General features: G+C 43.0%; 1 protein-coding gene across 1 annotated transcript in view; it reads right to left on the bottom strand.

Annotated features, from left to right (window-relative positions):
• Positions 1–3801: 3801 nt before the first annotated feature.
• Positions 3802–22702, bottom strand: part of NEK4 (NIMA related kinase 4) — a 94293-nt gene continuing 75392 nt past the window's right edge. Inside the window, exons 14-16 of the mRNA XM_040359423.1 lie at positions 15712–15911; positions 10241–10374; positions 3802–4338 (exon numbers count right to left, since the gene is read on the bottom strand). Coding sequence (XP_040215357.1) covers positions 4246–4338; positions 10241–10374; positions 15712–15911 — 427 coding nt within the window. The 3' untranslated portion in view covers positions 3802–4245. The remainder of the gene's footprint in view (positions 4339–10240; positions 10375–15711; positions 15912–22702) is intronic.

Below are 22702 nucleotides of genomic sequence, written 5' to 3'. Positions count from 1 at the left end.
AGTCCAGAGGGCATAAGAGGAGATTTCCCTTTCAGTCAGGCATTAAGGAAATGTTTTTCAAGTGTCCTAGACTGGACGCTCCAATGTCTCAAGTGTCTAAAAAGTCTGTCTTTCATTTGAAGACTCTGGCGTGCTTAAAGACCAGATGGATAGGAAAGCCGACGCCTTGCTCCGTGAGGCTTCAGCTTCCTCTCTTGGGCCAGCTTTGGCGTCCACATGTATAGCCAGAAATCTCTCCCTTTGATTGCCAAGTCGGTGACTTTTTTAGCAGATGCAGCAGCAAACTCAGGTCAGTGGCCAAGACGTCAGCTTTGATGAATTGCTCTAGACGTGCAATCTGGCTAAAATCCTGGGATGGGGATCTAACCTCCAAAAATAAGTTCTGTGGTATTCCCTTTGAAGGCAAACTATTATTTGGTTCAGCTTTAGAGGAAGTACTAGCTCGGTCTTCGGAAAAGGGGAAGTGTTTCCCGTCTCGGAAGGTTAAGCCTCAAAGTAAGAGGTTCTTTCGTAGCTTATGGAACAAAGCTGACTTCAAGCCAGGCAGTCAGCAGGCCAAGAAAAAGTGGTCGTTTAGCAAAGACAAGGCTAAGGGGGCACTCTTTGCTCCTTCAGCCCCAACCAAAATCTCTCAGTGACACCAGGTCAATGGTAGGGGGAAGGTTATCCAATTTCACCAAGGAATGGGCAGAGGTAATAGAAAATAGGGATGAGCAGAACATGCAAAAAATTTGTGCGAACACCATTAAAGTCTATGGGACACGAACATGAAAAATCAAAAGTGCCAATTTTAAAGGTTAATATGCAAGTTATTGTCATAAAAAGCATTTGGGGGCCCGGGGTCCTGCCCCAGGGGACATGTATCAATGCAAAAAGACGCTTTAAAAACTGACTTTTTTTTTCGGGAGCAGTGATTTTAATAATGCTTAAAGTGAAACAATAAAAGTGAAATATTCCTTTAAATTTCGTACCTTCCAGTAACCAGTATGAGAGTGTCAGCACGATAACACCAAATTTAACACACCTGCTCCCCATTCACACCTGAAACCTTGTAACACTACTGAGTCACATGACACCGGGGAGGGAAAGTGGCTAATTGAGCCTAATTTGGGCATTTTCACTTAGGGGGTGTACACACTTTTATTTTGAGGGGACAGTAAATTTACACTGTTATACAAGCTGTATACTCACTACTTTACACTGTAGCAAAGTGTAATTTTTTCAGTGTTGTCACATGAAAAGATATAATATTTACAAAAATGCGAGGGGTACTCACTTTTGTGAGATACTGTATACACATACACTCTCTTAGAATGAACTCCTATTTGCTTCCCTATTGTCTGGTAAATATACAATTAAAAACAGTGTTATAGCCATTCTATAAGAACAAATCATACCAGAAGGGAGAAACTTTGCAATCTTAAAACTTCCAGTCCCAAGGTGGGCAACACTGCTGTTCCAAACAGTACTATGAGGGAACATTTTCTCAGGAAGTGTTACAGAAAGGATTGCCAGGTGAAAAGTAAAGCTAATGTAACCACCACCACAAAAAATGGTAAGCTGCAATATATTCAATTTTTGGTTTAAGGTTTAGATATACTTTATATTTCAAATATAAAACAAAAAACGTGAAAACCATGTAAACCGTGTACAGTTCAGTATGTTAAAGTCTTGTTTACATTAAGCATCCATTCTACATAAGTGTCCGGCTCAAATCTACCTATCAAATCTAAAGTTTCTCCCTGATGAATGATGTATGCCACTGCTGTGGCATTGCCTTACTGAATCCAGGTCAGTTCCTGTTTTCGTGCCTAGTTTAGTCGCTTAACCTTGTTTCCATGTCCTATGTACTAAAACATAGGAACTGGGGTGCATAAAAATGGCAGCAGGTGCTCTGATATCTCTTCATATTTTACAGAATGCTTTGGGTCTGGATGGACCTTTCCTTAGCATCAAATTCATCAGACCTGGTCAGCCTGAGCAAGGGCTCCAAAGCATTTGTGGGTCATGGTGCTAATGAAGGTTGCCCAGTGCCTGAATGTCATATTCCAGGCTAGCCCTACAATTGTTCAGTTCAGGAGGGTCCAAAAATGGCCTTCAAATCTGATACTGATGATATGCCAATCCAGATAGCCACTATGTAAAGACTAGCTCTAGAAGCAGTGTGGAAATCTTGAATGCAAGAGGAAATAAACTCCTGTGCAATAATTTGTACCTATAGGTAAGTCTATAATAAGGCTTATCTATAGGTACTGTAAATACATTTCTCCTAAACGTACACTGTCTAGGAGATATTTACATTACATGCAGCCGAACATCATTGGCGCACACGCTCTGAAGGAATGGCCACCTGTGCCAATAACGGCTCTCTTGCGCATCCGTGGGAGTGATGTCACCTCGGCTCTGACCTGTCACAGAGATGAAGTCGCGGACTCGGAAGGAGGACCTGGATAAGATGGACGCTGCTTCCAGCGATTGCTGGAGTGCTTTGTTTTCAGGTAAGTTTCACATAATGTGCTAGTATGCGATGCATACTAGCACATTATTACTTTACCTTGCAGGTCCTAAAAAAAAAAAAAAAAAACGGGGCTGGCTTAAAAATGTCCTTCTATGGACAATAAAGTAAAACTGACAATCTATTCGAAAGAGCAAGACACTCTTATTATTTCTAAGCAAATGAATGGAAAAAAGTAGAGTATTATGTAAACTGCATAAAATATCAATTCTTACTTGCAATGTTTTTCTTTGCTATAAATTATTTTTAATTACTTGCAATGTGCCTTCGAACTTGCCAGAAAATGTTACTACTACAGAAGAATCAATTCCTTACCACAGTCCTCTCCATGTTGCCATGTGATGCTCAATTACTCTCTGCACTGAACCACCATCTTCACCCCAACCCTTGCCTCACTACAAAACCTGCCAGGGAAGGAGCGAAGGAGAATACTACAGAATATACCTTGAGGGACAGCTCTGAGTTTGCTGGAGCTACTGACATCACATCCATGACAGCGGTGCCAAGCAGAAGTCTCTGGGCTTTAGGGATGCATTTACAGCCAAATAAAATACATAAATTACATTAAGATGCACATATAATCTTATAGAAAGATTTTGATGAAATGAATGGTCTGGCAACAGGGTATTTTTAACAAGTAAGCAATTTGTGAAAAATGTACATGTGGGTAGCCTGGGATAGCTTCTGAGAGGACAACAATAAAAAGAGACTTTACAGACTACATTCTGTATATGGGCAGTACCCAATTTTGGTTTTACTGGTAATGACCACTGACCTACATGAACATTATTACAAGGACAACAAAAACAACAACTTCTTTAGTCATAGGTAAAAACAAGTTATAAATCGCATTTTGTACTTCTGAGGGAAAGAAACATTGATAGGTTTTAAAGCACAGTTCCACCCAAAATTTTAACTTCCGCTTTAAGTACTTGTGACCCCCTGACATGCCACATTGGGCATGTCATTTTTTTTTGGGGGGGGGGGGCAGGTACCTAGTTTTCACAGGTACCCAGCTCCCAGTTCCTTTCCTAGCGCCGCAGAAAATTCATCTCTCCCCCCTCCCTCCCCGGAATCTTCTGGGACACGTCGCAGGTCCCAGAATATTGCCTGGCAATTCACAACGCGCAGGGCAGTGCCGGGCACCCACCGCAATGACGGTGCCGCAAAGAGGAGGGAGAGAGAAGCGAGGCTGCATCGCTGGACAATGGGACAGGCGAGTGTCTATTAAGTCAGCAGCTTCATTTTTTGTAGCTGCTGACTTCTAAATGGGTGGAACTCCGCTTTAAGTAAGGCACAAGAACATTTTACATAAAGTCCAAAAAAAAAGTTTATATTACAACATAGCATTCCAAAACCTGTCATGTGAAACTATTCTGTAGATTAACATGATTCTAAATATCCTTCTGTATAAATGTGGCAATATTAAAAACTATTGCTCCTCAAACTTCCTCAGCACACAGAACCGTGCATTTTTTGTGGCAAAAATGTAAAATAAAAAAAAGTGTAAAAAAAATAGTTTTAGGGATAGTGAAGACAGGATTTTTGAGATCAGATATACAGTCAAAGTTTGAGGTCTGTTTGTGCTTTGCTGTGTTATTCCTCCAGTCAATGTGAATACCTCCAGTCAATGTCACAAGGGATACAAAACACGAACACTTCACAGTGCATCACAAACTGATCTCAAATGCCAAATTTACACTAGCTCCAATAAATCCCTCATTATGTATCTAAAATTTTGAATTCTCTTCAAAAAATTTAAGCTGCCGAACTTTCAGATTGTAGTCATCATACTTCTCTCCAAGAATTTTCTGTAAATCCAACTGCAAGAAAAAAAAAGCCAAGCATTATGTGTTGAAAGCAATGAAAAAAAAATAGGAGACTACATTTCTTTCCTAAATATTACCATAAAAACCTATATCAGGACTTTTTTTTTTTTAAAGAGGACCTTTCATTTTGAAGCCAACATAATGTACACAAGAAGGGATAGGAAAGGTCAATGCTGTATTTTTTTTCACTTCCTGAGATGCAAGTGAATAAAAATCTGTCCAAAGCGAGGGAAAAAAAAAAATCACTTTTTAACATTCTCCACTGTAACATTTGGGTTTCCCATGACTGTGTTTATGAAAATGGTCATCGGGACAAAATGAGAGGGTAAGCCTCCTCAATAAGAACACAGGTAGCAATAAAAACCTGACAGATGTGTTAACCCTTCCCGATGCCATCCAAAACTACACAAAACATAGAATTTTTTGGTCATACTTACCTGTAAAATCCTTTTCTTAACATCATGGGACACAGAGTTAGGCTAATATTCATTACCTACTGGGTCATACTTCATCATCAGGTGAATGGACACCGGTAGACCAAAGGTCTTTAGACAGGAAGTGATCCCCTATATAACCCGTCCCATACAGAAAGTTACTTCAGTTTTGTAGCAAGCACTGAATCCTCAAAAAGAGAGGAGGGACCTTTGTGTCCCATGATGTACTCAAAGAAAAGGATTTTACAGGGAAGTATGACAAAAAAATCTTATTTTCTTTTTCATACATCATGGGACACAGAGTCAGGCTAATATTCATTACCTACTGGGACGTCCCAGAGAAATAGCCTAGAGGGGAGGGAGACACCCTGCCAAACAATATCCATCAGACTTTATACGGCAGCCCGCAGTACACTGCGGCCAAAAGCCGAATCCTTGGCTGCTCGAACATCCACTTGATAAAATATTGTGAACGTAGGCACTGAAAACCAGGTAGCAGCCTTCAAAATCTGAGCCACAGATACCTGATAGCACAAAGCCCAGGAGGTTCCTACAACCCTGGTAGAATGAGCTTTCACCCTAAAGGGAGGAGCTTTATGTTTCAGACCATAGGCCCGAATGACCAATTGATGAACCCAATTGGCAATGGAAGCCCTGGAAGCTGCCTGCCCCTTCTTGGGTCCTTTTGGTAAAACAAAAAAAGAAGTCTGATCTCCGCAGATCTAGACAAATAAACCTTGACTGCCCGTACAACGTCCAAAGAATGCAGTTGTCTCTCTTCCGCCGAACGAGGCTGAGAGAAAAAAAGAAGGAAAAATAATGTCCTAATTTAAATGAAAGGCCAACATCACTTTTGGCAAAAAGGATGGAACAGGTTGTAACACGACTCTGTCCTGGTGAAGGATCAATTACGGTTCCCTGCATGAAAGGGCCGCCAACTCCGACATCCTTCGAGTCGAGGTGATAGCCATCAGGAAGGCTAGCTTGCATGACAGCAAGTCTAATGGAATTTCCTTAAAAGGTTCAAATGGTTGTTTCTGTAACACAGACAGCACCAAGTTCAAGTCCCAAGGATACATAGGTGACCTAATAGGGGGAAGCAATTAAGTTTCCAGACACAAGCAAAAAAAGGTACACTTTGCAAACACCCACAGCTAGCCCAAAACTCCCCAATATGGTCACCGCACACAGGTGTCCAGCCTCTAGCTAGCTTGACTGATTGTTACAATCACTGGGACATCCCATAATAAGTAAATAAGGGGGTTTCACTTGCCTGTTCAGGCGCAGGGCAGCTTAGAAACTAAGAGCCCAATCTTCACCCTTCATGGCAGGTTCCTGTCACTTGGATCTTCAAGGACTGGGTACCCTTTTTATGTTAGGAGTCCACTCCCTTGGACCTGTACATCACCCTGCAGGAAATGCCTTAGCGCTGTAGTGTCCAGGATTTTTACTTTGCAGGGTCCAGCACCCAAAGGTTACATTACAGGCAAAACCTTGCAGGATTTGAGTCTTCTTTGCGAGGCTCGGGTACCATTTATCTAAACATATAAAGCCTGTGTCAAATGGATCAGATCAGTCAATCCCTTGATTCATTTATGGACCATTTGTGGGACTAGAGACCTGGAGCTCAAACAAACCGCGCTATCTACCTTGCAGACACTGGTAAAAAACTGAAGTAACTTCCTGAATAGGAGGGGTTATATAGGCGATAACTTCCTGTCTAAAGACTTTTGGTCTACCAGTGTCCATTCACCTGATGATGAAGTATAGCCCAGTAGGCAATGAATATTAGCCCAACTCTGTGTCCCATAACGTATGAAAAAGAAACAGGATTTTTCACTTATCGTAAAATTACTTTCTTAGATTACATTAAAGAGGAGGTCCAGCCTGGGAAAAAAAAATTAAAAGTCAGCAGTTATAAATACTATAGCTGCTGACTTTTACTATATGAACACTTGCCTGTCCAGGGAGCCCGCGATGTCGGTACCCCAGCCGATCTTCGGATCGACTGTCGGTTGCTGCCGCCACCATCTTCACTAGGGGAAACATGCCGTGAAGCCTTTTGGATTCACCGCCGGTTCCCTACTGCACATGTGCAAAGCGCACTGCACTTTCCGATTGGCCCAGCGGCGGAGGAAGGAGGGCCAAACTTGTGAGGGACATGGTGGCGGCATCTCCCCAAAACGGGGACAGGGATCTGTCAAAAACAGGTTGTTCCCCCCCCACACCGAAAGGTGCCAAATGTGGCACAGGAGGGGGAGAGGAATCAAATAAGCAGAAGTTCCACTTTTGGGTGAAAAGCCACTTTAAGGATTAAAAAGTAATTCTGGTATGACAAATTAAGCACAAAATCCTCCTGTGCCTGGGTGCTGGGTCTAGGGATGTGTGGTGCAGTCAACCATTTTAAGTAGACTGTCAATGGCCTTCATCGCTTTGGCTCTAAAGAAGGTGGTTGTCCCTTGAAACGCGTTAGCCACCCTGCAATGCCGTCTGGTCCTACGGCATCTTCAGTTCTTAATATAGACCTAAAGAGATACAGGTTCCTATTTCTGATGGTTTGCTATATGACCGTTAACCACATTTTTATGCGAGTATAACCATGCTGTATTACTTTTATTAAAACAATTTTTGGTAATGCACAAAGTCGCTGCACCCTCCTTTCTCTCTTCCTTTACAACAAATTATGCTGCAGCCTTCAGAAGATTGAACACGGTAAACAGATCTGTAAGATATCACAATATAACCCTTTCTATTACTGTCCTACAATATTGTGATAAAGCAATGGTGGGAGGGGATTATAAGGAAGTGCCTTTGGCAGAGAAAGATGAAACCTTGTCCTAAAGTCTATAGACTTTAATGATGAGCTGCTAAATCTAACTGGAGATAGTGAAATGAGAAGTGGGATGTCCCCTATGGGAACCTTCAGATGTGACCAAAGAAATCCAGACTTGTCTAAAGCAAGCAATAGCTGAAAGAGAGACTCGAGCAGCATGCACCACATTTAGATAGTGGAGATGTTGGGATGTTTTGGTGTAGGATATAGAGATTGGGAGAAAAATGTCCAGGTCAAGGTAAAAGGAAGAGACCATCCCGGGAATAAAAGAGGTCATGGCCTCAAGACAACCTTGTCTCTGTATAGCATAAGAAAGGGTTCTTGAGGTCAAGACCAATTACTTAAACTCATATTTCAGGAGTTGATGACAGTGAGGAAGGCAACCTTGTGAGAGAGAGTAGACAAAGGTTAAAACTAAAAATTTTAAAGGGGGGTCTCTGAAGGTTTGGGAAATAATGTAAGCGATACCCTGTACAAAGGCGTCACATTTAAAAATGGCACAGTGTTCTTTTCCTGCCATCGGCCAATGACCTAAAGTGTTGTGGCCAGAGCTCAAACCTTAACCCTTGTGGGGTATAATTTAAACCAGAATTAAGCACACAATAAAAAGTAAAAAATGATAAAATCACATAGAACTTCATCAAATGATACAGCAGCGCTAGTAGTCACTTAAATCATGAATGTGACCACTCTTTTGCATGTGCAATAATACATAAAGCAAGAAAGTTCTCCAAAAGTCAGAGGGTGAGCCAAAGTTCAGTGGGAAAGGTGTTCCTAAACAAATGTTCAGCTGTCCACAGCTGGTGACATCACACGTGAAAGATACACCCGTCGAACGTCTCCCGTGCCAGTCTCCCCCCAAGGGGATCTACTCACCAGAAGGTAGAATTCATAAGGCTCTGAACAATCACTCCATACGATCGTCTCCAACTTCTGGGATCTGCAATCTGACCAGCGTGTTGTGTTTCCGGAAGTCCCAATCAACATGGTGATCGGGACTTCCGGAAACACAACACGCTGGTCAGATTGCAGATCCCAGAAGTTGGAGACGATCGTAGAGCATGCTGGGAGTGGATGTACTGAGTTGTCTTACAGGTTTGTATGCCAGTATCCAATCTCTTGAAGGCAGAATCATAATCTAATGCATCAAAATTACTTCACCCTGTGTCTCTAAATAACAATTAAGAAAAAAAAATGTTGGTTCCAGATACAATTTAATTTGCTTTAGGGGAGCTAGGAACATACAGTGAATTAGCCGCAAAGTAATGTTGTTTTGAGAAGACAGTGGGAACTAGATTAAAAAAACTATTGGAAAATAAAAAGTAAATTGAAACATTAGCTTATAGTCCCAATAGAGTTCAGAGTTCAGGATGACTACCAAAAGGACAAATGTATAATTGTCTGACATAACAGATCTTTTAAACACATACATAATAAAGACTATGTGCTAAGCAAGTCAGAGTAATGACACAAGAACCTAACAAGATCAACATCAGCTTAAAAAAGGAGACTTGTACTGATACAATATGGAGGCTGCCACTTCTGACCTTAAAGGGTTTGTAAAGGTTCGTATTTTTTCACCTTAAGGTGTCCATATACTCACCTCAGATCAAAGCCCCCGCAGCCGTCCTCATTCACCGCTCGGGTGGCCGGCATCTCTCCCGGCTGTTACTTCCAGGTATCGCGGCTCTGGCGTTGTGATTGTCCAGAGCCACGATGATGTCACTTCTACGCATGCGCGGGAGCCGCCAGTCACGACACGGCCTCCATTAGGAATGGCACGATCGCCGTTGCTAAAGTGGGCCTGTGCCGTTGTTTTTTTTTTTCTAGTGGGTTTACTTCCTCTTTAAGGGTTTAACATTGAGGTCTTTGGACTTCAACTCGCATAAAAATTGGACCAAAGTAGTGCAGGGACTACTTTGAAGTCGGCACGACTTGAAGTCCTACTAAAATGAATGGTTGTCTATGGAAATCATGGGAAACAACTTGTCATGCGACTTTGCAGTCCCAAGTCGCAGGACAAGTCGTACAAGTGTGAAAGGGGCCTTAGGCTGCATTCACACCTGAGTTTTTTTATTTCAATGGCACCTATTTACATCTGAGCGTTTTGTCACCTGAAGCAAAACGCCTGAAGCTCAAAAAAGTCCATGAGCTTCTTTTTGGCTAGATTATAGGTGTTTTCTGCATTTTACATTGTGACCTTTTGACCTGTACAAAAATGCTGCAAAATCGTGGTAAAAACGCAGTAAAAAATGTGGCAAAATCTTGGTAAAAACTTGCGACTTTCTGCCTGAAAACTAAATGCTCAGGTGTGAATGCAGCCTTAGTTCATTGACAGTATGCTGAAGCAACTCTTTAAATCTATCTACATTCTGACTTCACTTGCTGCATACTTGTCTGTGATCACAGACATTAAATGAGTAAACTTGCAGACAAAGCCTAATTTCTCCAGTGCTGCTTATGATCTACCTTCCCACTGTTTTATTTACAATACTACGGTGGTAGAAGGGTGGTTAATGAAAATGACCCCCACCACCCAGCTCACTTTTATTTTCATCAAAATAATGAGTTTGCATCCATTATAATCCCTTATAGTCCATCTATGTTAGGCAACGCAAGGTCTACATACCTCTTTCCGTCTGTCATCTTCCTCATCCATGACATCATACACTTGTTCCAGGACCTTCACTCCAAGACCCTTCACAACATCAGTTCTTAAAGCCTCAATCATTCTGCGGAACTTTTGTGGAACAGTTAAACTATCTGCACAAGACAAAAATGAAATGTTCTTAGACTAGTTGAAGTGCACAGCATCTGTCTATCAAATTTCTAAACAGCAATTTACAGGACCAGTGTACCTTTAACCAAACTAATATTAGTTCCCCCTCCTCAGTCCTCCTAAGCAAAATTGCATTAATACACCCTGTTTACTCATCTCTGTTGCAGAGCTCCAGTCCTCTCCAGCATGCATCCAATGGAACAAAATTCCCTTTAGCACTAGCACTGCAACTCTGCAATGGATTAAAGTGAGCGGCCTGGGTAGGGGTGGTAATGCAGGCAGTTCAATGTACACTTGCCCCATAAGGGGTATCCATTACTGGCTCATGATCACAAATGATGTGGTGAATGTTAAACACAACTTTTTGCTATCTGTATCAGGTAGATATGAAATATACAGTGAGGGGGAAAAGTATTTGATCCTCTGCTGATTTTGTAAGTTTGCCCACTGACAAAGAAATGATCAGTCAATAATTTTAATGGTAGGTTTAGACAGAATAACAACAAAAATATCCAGAAAAACGAATTTCAAAAAAGTTATAAATTGATTTGCATTTTAATGAGCGAAATAAGTATTTGATCCCCATCAATCAGCAAGATTTCTGGCTCCCAGGTGTCTCCTGTACAGGTAAGGAGCTGAGATTAGGCGCACTCTCTTAAAGGGAGTGCACCTAATCACAGCTTGTTACCTGTAAAAAAAACACCTGTCCACAGAACCAATCAGATTCTAATCTCTCCACCATGGCCAAGACCAAAGAGCTGTCCAAGGATGTCAGGGACAAGATTGTAGACCTACACAAGGCTGAAACGGGTGACAAGACCATCGCCGAGCAGCTTAGTGAGAGGGTGACAACAGTTGGTGCGATTATTCGCAAATGGAAGAAACACAAAATAACTGTCAATCTCCCTTGTTCTGGGGCTCCATGCAAGATCTCACCTCGTGGAGTTTCAGTGATCATGAGAACGATGGGCAATCGGCCCACAACTGCACCGGAAAAATCTGGTCAATGATCTTAGGGCAGCTGAGACCATAGTAACCAAGAAAACAATTGGCAACACACTATGCCGTAAAGGACTGAAATCCTGCAGCGCCCAAAAGGTCCCCCTGCTCAAGAAAGCTCATGATATCGCAGACGATATCATATTGACACTGACAGAACCTGATATATCTCTGCCTACAATACACGCAATACTAGAAAAATTCTAAGATGTCTCATACTATAAAATCAATCAGGAAAAATGCTTTATCCTCCCTATGAACATACCAGACTCGACAATCAACTCTCTACGCACAACACATAAATACAATTGGGACAACAAATCGATAACATACCTAGGGATCCAACTCACATTTCCTCCAACAAAAATGTATGATGCCAATTTCCCCACACTTTTAGGCCAAATATCCCGCGACTTATCACATATTCAAAAAAACAACTTATCCTGGGTTGGTAAAATAGCCGCTTTCAAGATGCAAATTTTACCTAAAATTTTATATCTCTTTAGATGCCTCTCCATACAAATTCCTGCTAAGTTCTTTAAACAACTAGACAGCAAACTTAGACAATTTATCTGGAACAAAAAAAAAAAACAGAGTTGCTTTCTCGATCCTTACTACTAAAAAAAATTCCGGTGGAATGGGCCTCCCAGACATTAGAAATTATTATTTTGCTTCTATCTTAGATCAGATGAAACATTGGTTTAACCCAACAAATGACAAATTATGGGTAAACATTGAACGTCTAGCCACACACAATTTTGACCTCCTTTCTCTCGCAATAGCTAGCGCCATTATCCCCAAGATAACAATCCCCAACCTAATAAGCATTAAAACTACTTTATTCGCTTGGAAACACATTCTCTCAAAAACCAGACATGTAGAGAAAAAGGCTAAATTACATCTTCCCACAGAAGTCATTAATTATTGCAGAATCAGATTCTCTGTAAACGAGTGGATCAGTAATGGATATAATCTATACCAGAACCTACCCCCTAATGTTAAGAACATCATCGAGACTAAGATTGGTAAGTGTGCCCGACTGAAAGATTTCTCTCCCAGTAATTTGATCGAAATCCCTATGAACCTTTGGGAGTTCCTCTCTCCTCAGAAAAATTATAAAAAGAAAGGTATATCTTTCTTCTACGATGTGTTATCCTCCCAACTCTTTACCAAAAACACAAATATGCTGAAATGGGAAAAGGATCTGGACCAAATTTTTTCCCCGTTTTTTTCAGTGGATTAAAGCATTTCAAACAATAAGTAAGTCATCCTCTTGCATTGAACACTGGGATAATGCCCAAAAAAGAATTAATAGATGGTACTTAACACCATACAAGTTATCCAAAATGTATCCAACAGCATCCGACATCTGTTGGAAATGTAACGAGCAAACGGGAAACCTCCTGCGCACGCTTTGGAGTTGCAAGACTCTAAAAAGTTTTTGGAACTCTATCTCAACCTTTATCGCCAATCTTACGGGCAACCTTACCAAGCTTACTCCTACTAACGCATTATTAGGTATAGATCTAGACAAATACCCCACTTTGTATAGGACTATTGTCTTACATATTTTGATAGCCTCAAGAATTACAGTGGCCTCTCTATGGAAATCCGCAGACACCCCAAACCTACCAATGGTCATCACCAGATTAAACACCCAAGCTCAATTAGAACTATTATTAGCCTATAAGAATGATTCTATAATCCCCTATCGTAGAAAATGGAAAATGTGGTTAACCCACCCGAAAGCTTCCAAATATTTAAAAGATTCCTTACTTTAATAATCTTCCTATAGTCTGAAGAATAACAGTATAAAATACTGAATCTTTGGTATAGATAATGACTAACGGCAGCCTTTATTTCAGTTTTCTCCATCCCTTCCCCCCCTCCTTTATTTGTCTTTACTTTAGCTGTATAGGTGTACCACTGATCATCTTGGTGACCTCCCAGTCCTACAGTTTGTACCCAATTGGGGTAGACTGGCCTAGGTCGCTGAGTACCGTATACTTTTTCTGTTAAATGTTTGCCTGTACATGGTGATTTATACTACTCAAGTTGTATATTGAATGCAACTATCTCAAGTGTTGTAAATTGATAAACCCATTAAAAATGTATTGATAAAAAAAAGAAAGCTCATGAACAGGCTCGTCTCAAGTTTTCTAATGAACATCTGAATGATTCAGAGGTGAAATGGGTGAAAATGTTGTGGTCAGATGAGACCAAAATCAAGCTCTTTGGGGTGTTTGGAAGAGGAGAATTGCTGCCCCAAGAACACCATCCCCACCGTCCAACATGAAGGTGGAAACATTATGCTTTGGGGGTGTTTTTCTGCTAAGGGGGCAGGACAACTTTGCATTAAAGGAACGCGAGACGGGGCCACGTACCGTCAAATCTTGGGTGAGGACCTCCTTCCCTCAGTCAGGGCATTGAAAATGGGTCGTGGATGAGTATTCCAGCATGACAATGATCCAAAACACACGGCCAAGGCCAACAAAGGAGTAGCTCAAGAAAAAGCACATTACGGTCCTGGAGTGGCCTAGCCAGTCTCCAGACCTTAATCCCATAGAAAATATGTGGAGGGAGCTGAAGGTTTGAGTTACCAAACGTCACCCTCAAAACCTTAATGACTTGGAGGGGATCTGCAAAGAGGAGTGGGACAAAATCCCTCCTGAGATGTGTGCAAACCTGGTGGCCAACTACAAGAAATGTCTGACCTCTGATTGGCAACAAGTGTTTTGCCACCAAGTACTAAGTCATGTTTTGTGAAGGAGTCAAATACTTATTTCACTTATTAAAATGCAAATCAATTTATAACTTTTTTGAACACAATAACATAACAAATAAATTGAAAAAGTAAAACAATAGTCCACATAATAATCAAATCATACAGAACACCTTCTACGTTTGTCCTATAGAAATATAGCACTGTTTTTATAGCGACCTGGGAAAATGAAGCCCTCAGCAGCTATAATCAACTTATCCATTTTCCGTTTCCTAAATTACAGAGAAAAAGAAAAAAAACAGTAAGAAAAGGGGACCCCCCACACACACACACACGAGGGAAAAAAAGGAGGGGAGAGGGAAAAGACGACTCTAATGAGCATTGGATAACTAGTTATCGGCTATCTAATTATGATGTCTATACCCGACCATCATGAGTTGAGCAAAGTCAAACCTTCTTCAGACAGGATAAATGTATTCCACCGTCTCCATAACTCCGAATACTTTTCTTGTTTGTTTTGTGCTGAAATTATGAGATCTTCCATCTTATTAATCTCTTCCACCTTATGGAGCCAGCATCCAATAGTAGGAGGTAACGTATGTTTCCACCTAAGGGGGATTCATGCTTTCGCAGCGTTTACCAAGTGTCTTAGGATAGATTTCTCATATTTTTTAGCTGGGATAGTCGTAACATGCAGTAGGAAAAAAGCTGGGTCCTCTGGTATCTTATAATCAGTACGTTTTTGGATAATGTTCCGTACTTCCCTCCAGTATGGTATTATCTTTGGACAAGACCAAAAAACCTCCTTCCTCCTGGCATCTCCAGCAGCGAGCTGGCATTTCGGGATAGAATTTTTGTGGGGTATGATACCACTATGTCAATATTTTATATTTTATTTTAGACAGGGGCAGTTCACCTGCCCCTGTCTATCCATTAAAATGCATGTGCCTCCACTGTGGGGACGCTCATTGTTTAGAGTTAGGACCACAGATTACAGGGTGCCTTGGCGCGGCTCTGTGGCTCATACATGCGTTTGCAAATGCGTGCGGACCGAACCCCTGTTTTTAACGCATACTGTAGACAGGTTAATTGGTTTTCTGCAAGCTGGTCGGTAAGTAGGCTTGGTTTTTCCCTGGGCATTCCCCAGGTTTTTGTTGTTAACTATATTTTATAATTAGTCTCCTGGATCCTAGTGCAAATAGATTACTTCAATGAGCGTGATATTCACTGGGTACTGGGTGATATTCATCTATCTTTTTGTATTCACTCTCAACATTGCCAGAGTAAAAAACAATTATTTTTGCATCATTGCAACAAAGCAGGCCGTGGGGGTTGCTAGCGATGAGTTTTTTTTAGCCAAGCCTTTGAGGGGACCTAAATGGTCTACAGGTAAAATTCATGAGGATTTTACAAAGCTCCACAGATTTTTACTATCTACTGCAGCTTCTTGACTGGATAGACTATTTTCTGGAAAAGGTGAACTTAGCCTTTTTTAGGTGTCATTATGGTTTATGCTGCAGACTGAATTGCTACTTGCCCTGAGTGACCTAACAAATATAGACTAATATTTTTCATTAGGAAGGGGATATTGATTCCATACCTGATGGTATGTCTTGGAAAAAGACATCTGCTTGGCCTTCATCGGCTCTTCCATGTAACATTAATGTGTCTCTATATTTCCTGTGGATTCTAAATTCATCACGAGGACCCAGTGAGAGTTGACCTCTGTCCTTTTCCATGTGTAATGTTTGTGTCATTAGATCGACCAAGTCGTTCATATCTCCAGAGTCTGAGCTTTTCCTTAAACCAAAAAAGGGAAAAAATATAATTGTGGCCATAAGAGTACATTGCTAATATGACTTATGGCCTTTTAATTGGTTTTGGTGATCAAAGTTAGGAGATTATGAATTTAGTATGCAGGAAAATACTTCAATATTTTACACACCATCTTTGCATAAGAGATATGTAAAAAAAAATGTCATCAAACCATTGCACATATAATTGAAATTATAAATCCATAAAGCATGTTTTCACTTGCATTATAATGTAGTTAGATGTTTTTGGATCTGCGTGACAAAGTAATATTGAAATAGCGGAGGTGTTTTTTAGTAAACAGTGCTCTAGTACCCCAAGGGCTGTAACAGTAGATTTATCACAAATTAAGCATTTTAAGTAAAGCTGTTATTAGAGAAATATGGGGTTTTCATTGTGGCATCTATCTTAAAATGACAAATACTTAGCTGCTTTTGGCCGCAAAACTTCAGATCCACAACATTTTTTATCAAACCCCTGCACACTGCTCTAGCCACTATAGATTATATTTGTTTGCACTTATTGCAATAAATGTTGAAGCTGGCCAACAGCATCAAATTAAGCACTCTATGGCTAGTCCCTACATTAATGCACAAAATGCCAAAAACTGACTAGCTCGCTTTGTTTTTGTTTTGTTTATATGCTTGGTTTTTTGTTTTTAAACACAGGAATAATTACAATTGGCAAAATAATGTATATATCTTGTGATTTAAAGGGGTTGTAAACCTTATGCATCCTATGTTGCTACTTTTAGGTGATGGGACACTGGCAAACAAGACTGTTAGGACCTCCATATAATCCCTCGGACCAACAGTCATCCTCAGTTTTAGCAAGCATAAAGGATTAGCAAAGAGAGGGGAGGGTCCTTTATCCTGTACTTTACTCAAAAAAAGGGATTTTTAATACAGCTTACCTGTAAAATCCTTTTCTTGGAGTACATCACGGGACACAGAGCGGCATATTCATTACTATGTGGGTTATATGGAGTACCTTCAGGTGATGGACACTGGCAATCTCAAACAGGAAATGCCCCTCCCTATATAACCCCCTCCCATAGGAGGAGTACCTCAGTTTTGTAGCAAGCAGTATGCCTCCCAAAATGGTCCCCATAAGAGGGGTGGGAGCTCTGTGTCCCGTGATGTACTCCAAGAAAAGGATTTTACAGGTAAGCTGTATTAAAAATCCCTTTTTCTTTCTCGTACATCACGGGACACAGAGCAGCATATTCATTACTATGTGGGATGTCCCAAAGCAATGCTTTAATGAGGGGAGGGAGACATCTTCCCAAGACAACAGGATTTAATTAGAGGTACACTCAAAATAATAATAAATCCAACTTAGTCAAGAAAATAAATTTAAATTTTTAAATTTAAATAAAGGGTGCCCCCGATTCCGAGGGTCTTAAATCGCAGCCTGCAGCACTGCCTGCCCAAAGGCTGTATCCTTATTCCTTCTTACGTCCAACTGGTAAAACCTTGTAAACGTGTGGACAGAAGACCAGGTTGCCGCCTTGCATATTTGAGCCATAGGGATCTGATGGTGTGCTGCCCAGGAGGCGCCCATGGCCCTGGTAGAATGAGCCTTTACTGATAAAGGACGAGGCAACCTCTTCAAGCCGTAGGCCTGAGTAATTAACTGTCTAATCCATCTCGAGATGGTGGATCTTGCAGCCGCCTGCCCCTTCTAGGGCCCATCCGGCAAAATGAACAACACATCTGTTTTCCGAATCTTCTCTGTAGCTTTAAGATAGGCCCTTATGGCCCTGACAATATCTAGGGTATGCAGCAACCCTTCTTTTCTAGACGTAGGTTTCGGAAAAAAGGATGGTAGAACCAAATCCTGGTTTAGGTGAAAACCGGATATAACCTTCGGCAGAAAGGAAGGATGAGGACGGAGAACCACCCTGTCCTTATGCAGAATAAGATATGGCTCCTTACAAGATAAGGCAGCCAATTCTGACACTCTCCTGGCTGAAACTATGGCAACCAGAAATACCAACTCCCTTGTTAGTAAAACCAAAGGAATCTCAGCCAACGGCTCAAAAGGTTGCTTCTGCAAAGTTGACAGAACAAGATTTAAGTCCCACGGACAAAGTGGCGACTTGATCGGAGGATTAATACGTAAGACCCCCTGAATAAAGGTCTTAACCAGCGAGTGGGTGGCCAGCGGCCTCTGAAACCACACTGACAGAGCTGAAATCTGTCCCTTAATTGTGCTTAATGCCAGGCCTTTATCCACTCCCAGCTGGAGAAAACTTAACACTCTATCAATGGTATACTTGCGGGAAAGCCATTTCTTGGACTTACACCAGCCTACATAGGCCCTCCAAACCCTGTAATAAATTACCCTGGAGACCGGCTTTCTAGCCCTGATCAGGGTAGAGATAACCTGCTTAGACAGACCTCTACCCCTGAGAATCAGGGATTCAGCCGCCAGGCCGTCAAATTTAGACGCCGTAATGCAGGGTGGAGGATCGGGCCTTGAGAGAGTAGGTCTGGTCGTAGAGGAAGAGTCCAAGGGTCTTCTACCGCCATCCTCAAGACTAGTGAGTACCATGACCTCCGGGGCCACGCTGGAGCAACCAGGATCACTGGCTTGTGCTCCATCCTGATCCTGCGCAACAGGCGGGGTAGTAGCTGTAGCGGGGGAAAGGCATAGAGAAGTTTAAACTGATGCCAAGGACATACCAACGCATCGGTTCCGCAGGCCATCTGGTCCCTTGTCCGGGACATGAACCTGTCTAGCTTCTTGTTGAATCTCGATGCCATGACATCCACGTCTGGTACCCCCCATCTCTGGCAGATTGTCTGAAAAACCTGGGGATGTAGAGACCATTCCCCTGGCGACATAGTTTGGCGACTTAGGAAGTCTGCCTGCAGGTTGTCCACTCCGGGAATGAATATTGCTGATATGCAGGGTACATGAGCCTCTGCCCACAGAAAAATCAAGCTCACTTCCTTCTGAGCGGCCTGACTCTTGGTTCCCCCTTGGTGGTTTATATATGCCACAGCTGTAGCATTGTCTGATTGTATTCTCACCGGGGATCCCTGCAATTTGGATGTCCAGGCCAGTAGGGCTAGCCGAGCAGCTCTGAGCTCCAGGATATTGATGGGCAGCTGCTTCTCCGCCGCTGCCCAAGTACCTTGGCGAGTACAACCATCCAAGACCGCTCCCCAGCCTTTCAGGCTGGCATCTGTGGTCACTATCTTCCAAGCTATGGGGCTGAAGGATTTTCCCTTCAACAGATTCTGAGGGTTTAACCACCAGCACAGACTTTGCGGGACTCTTGATGATAGTGCTAAAAGAAAACTCCAAGGCCTGTGTTTTCCTGCTCCAAGCTGCCAGAATGGCTGCCTGTAGGATGCGAGTATGGCTCTGTGCGTAAGGTACCGCCTCGAACGTAGCCACTAGCTTGCCTAGTAAACGCATACATAGGCGAATAGTTGGTTCTTTTTTGCTTAGAACCAGCTGAATCAATTCCCTGATAGCCTTGACCTTTACCAGGGGTAAAAATACCCTTTGCTGAGCTGTGTCTAACCTCATGCCGAGATATTCCAACTGTTTTGTTGGTTGGAATGCTGATTTTTCTCGGTTTAAGACCCAGCCGAACCTCTCGAGGTATTGAACCGTGAGGGCAACCGCTTGCTCCAAGCAAGTAGGTGAGTGATCTATGATCAAGAGATCGTCCAAGTATGCTAGGACCGTGACCCCTTGGATTCTTAGATTGGCTAAAATTGGAGCTAGAACCTTTGTAAACACCCGGGGGGCCGTAGCCAGCCCGAAAGGAAGCGCCACAAATTGGAAGTGACGCTGAGCCACCGAGAAGCGTAAAAATCTTTGATGTGGCTGAAAGATCGGTATATGAAGGTAAGCGTCTTTTATGTCTATGGAAGCCAGAAAATCGTCCTTCTGGAGCGCGGCGACTGCTGACCGAACAGATTCCATCCGGAATGACTGAACCTTTAGGTAAACGTTTAAACTCTTTAGGTCCAAAATTGGTCTGACATCGCCGTTGGGCTTTGGTACGACAAATAGATTGGAGTAGAAGCCTAGTCCTTGCTCTTGGACTGGTACCTCTACAATCACGCCCTGGCAGAGCAGACGATCCAATGCCGTTAGGAACGAGGCCTTTTTTGCTGGATCGTTCGGTACCCTTGACTCCTGAAAATGAGGCGGTGGAAACCTTAGAAACTCTAACTTGTAGCCTATGGCCACAGATGACCGGACCCATTTGTCGGGGATGTCGGCTTCCCAAACCTCTGCAAAGAGACGAAGCCTTCCCCCCACTCGAGCGAGTGGGGGCGCCCCTTCATAAAGCAGACTTAGGGGCTGGTTTTGTTGGTTTGCGATACCATGGCTTCTTGCCCCCAGGGGCCTGTCCCTGTGACTTATTGTTAAAGTTGGATCGCGCAGGAGGCCGTCGATACTGCCTGGAATTTGAGGGCCCCGGGACAGGAAAAATCTGCCTTTTAAAGGCAGGACCCCGGAACTTCTTTTTGACTGGTAGGAGGGTACTCTTGCCACTTGATATAGTCTGAATGTATTTATCTAGATCTTCTCCGAAGAGTCTTCCCCCATGGAAGGGAAACCCTGCCAGAAGTTTTTTACATGGAGGCTCGGCCGCCCAGTTCTTTAACCATAAGAGCCTTCTCATATGCACTACCAATAGTGATAACCGAGACGCCTGCTGGATGGAGTCCTTTATAGCATCCACCGCAAAGCATAGAGCTCTGGGAATATCAGATAGCTCCTCTGCCTGTTCGGCAGGGATGTCTTTCAGCATCTGTTTAGTCTGGACCTTCAAAGCCTGACAAACTCCGATAGCAGCCACTGCAGGCTGTACCACTGCTCCTGCCGTAGCAAAGGAAGCCTTTAAAAGTGTCTCTAAACGTTTATCAACCGGATCTTTAAACATTTGTATGTTTTCTACCGGACAAGTTAATGACTTATTTACGCATGAAATGGCTGCGTCCACAGCTGGGGGCGCCCATTTTTTGGAAAATTTCTCTTCCATGGGGTAGATAACAGAAAATCTTTTAGGCGGCAAAAAAATTCTGTCCGGTCGTACCCAATCCTGGTAAATCAATTCCTCCAACAGAGGATGGACTGGAAAAACTGCGTTATCCAAGGGGGCTTTTAAAGAGCCCAAGGAGGAAACTGTCAGAGCCCGAGGCTCTGGTGAGGGCAACTTAAATGCCGATCGGACCATGTCTGTCAAGGATTGGACCCACAGACTTTCTGCCTGGGAGGCCGAGAATGGTTCCTCCACAGTAGACTCCTCAAGCTCTGAACCTTCTAGGTTCTGGTCCAACAGGTCCTCCTGAGATTCTAATTCCTCTGGAGAGAGAACTTCAGTATCTGAGTATACACACTTTGGCGAAGGGGACCTAGTCCGCTTCTTGCCTGGCAAAGAATTAGCGATCATAGCTGCCAATCTTTTCTCTAGCCCTCCTAAGGAGATAGCTAGCATTTCCTCTGTGACAAACACCGGGTTGGGAGGATCTGGGCCAGCCTCCGCACCAGACCCCCCTACTGGCTCAACCAAGGCGGCCACCTCTGGGTTAACAGGTGGGGAGAGTACTGGCATCGCCTGACTCGTATCCTCAGAATCTGAGGGGGAACCCTTTTGTTTTTTGGCATTTTTTGCCCCCCTAGATCCCGAGCCTTTGGGAGCCATGGTACAAGACCGAGGTACCCCAGCATACAACAACTGACTGTTTGTAGCTAGGAAAAAACTATGTGGTTAAGGGAACAGCAGAATTACTAATGTCCCAAACCTGGTGGGGCTCCGTATGTTCCAACAAATAAAAAAGAACCACCTTTTTTTTTTTTTTTTTTTCAATACATTATTATATCTATATATATATATTCCTTTTAAATCATTAAAGGTTTTTTTTTTTTTTTTTTTTTAAAACATACAGCCCCACCAAAATACTTTACCAGCCTCCAACCTGCTGCAAAGAGGATTTTTGGCTTAATAGATATACATAGGCTAAGCCTAGCATGCACTACCCCTTTCCTGCCACCGGGAGTCACTAGTGTGCCGCTCTGTGTCCTCTCGCTCTCAGCTCAGTTTCAGACTGAACTATGAACGAAGGACCTGCTTCTAATAACAGAGGCGAAAGCCCGCCTCTTCCGACGCCGGCCTGCACGCTCCCCCCCCCCCCCCCCCCCGTACGGCGCGAAACCGCTCTATAAACCGTGCACGCGCGCGCGCCCGTATGTCAGGGGAGGAGAAACACATGGAGACGCGCTGCCAGGCTCAGGAAGCAGGGAGAGGATCGCCCATACGGGCTGCAGAGCGGCAAATTCAAAATCCCGGCCAGGTAGGACTTAAAAACAGGCCTTTAAGGACTCATTTATAGCCCTGAGACAGGTCTCCTAAGAAGACCCTCCCAACCAGCGGGGCAGCAGGTAGCCAGTAAAGAAATGCCTAGACAGGGGGATTCAGTGATGGGGGGAAAGGTTAGATCATCCAGACATAACAGACATAGTGACCATAGTGCCAATGCAGAGCATACTCAGGCAATCCCCCATAGATCTCCCCTGGAGAGCCCACTGTCGGACCAAGTCCCGCAGGCTCTCCACTTACCTGCTCCATGCCGCAGGACGTTTGCCAAGCAACAACAGTCCAATCTTCTCCCATCTCCGTGGGTAAAGTAGTAGACCATCAGGTACTGGGGTCCTGGAAGGAACCGACTGACCTGGACCTATATAGCACCCTGGCAAACAGGATACTTTTGGCTTTTGGAAAAGCTCTAAGTCCTGGGCCCAGGGTC

Source organism: Rana temporaria, chromosome 7 (assembly GCF_905171775.1).
Source record: "Rana temporaria chromosome 7, aRanTem1.1, whole genome shotgun sequence".
NCBI classification, from domain to species: Eukaryota; Metazoa; Chordata; class Amphibia; order Anura; family Ranidae; genus Rana; species Rana temporaria.
Note: the sequence above shows the minus strand (reverse complement) of the source record. Positions and strands in the feature narration are given on the sequence as shown.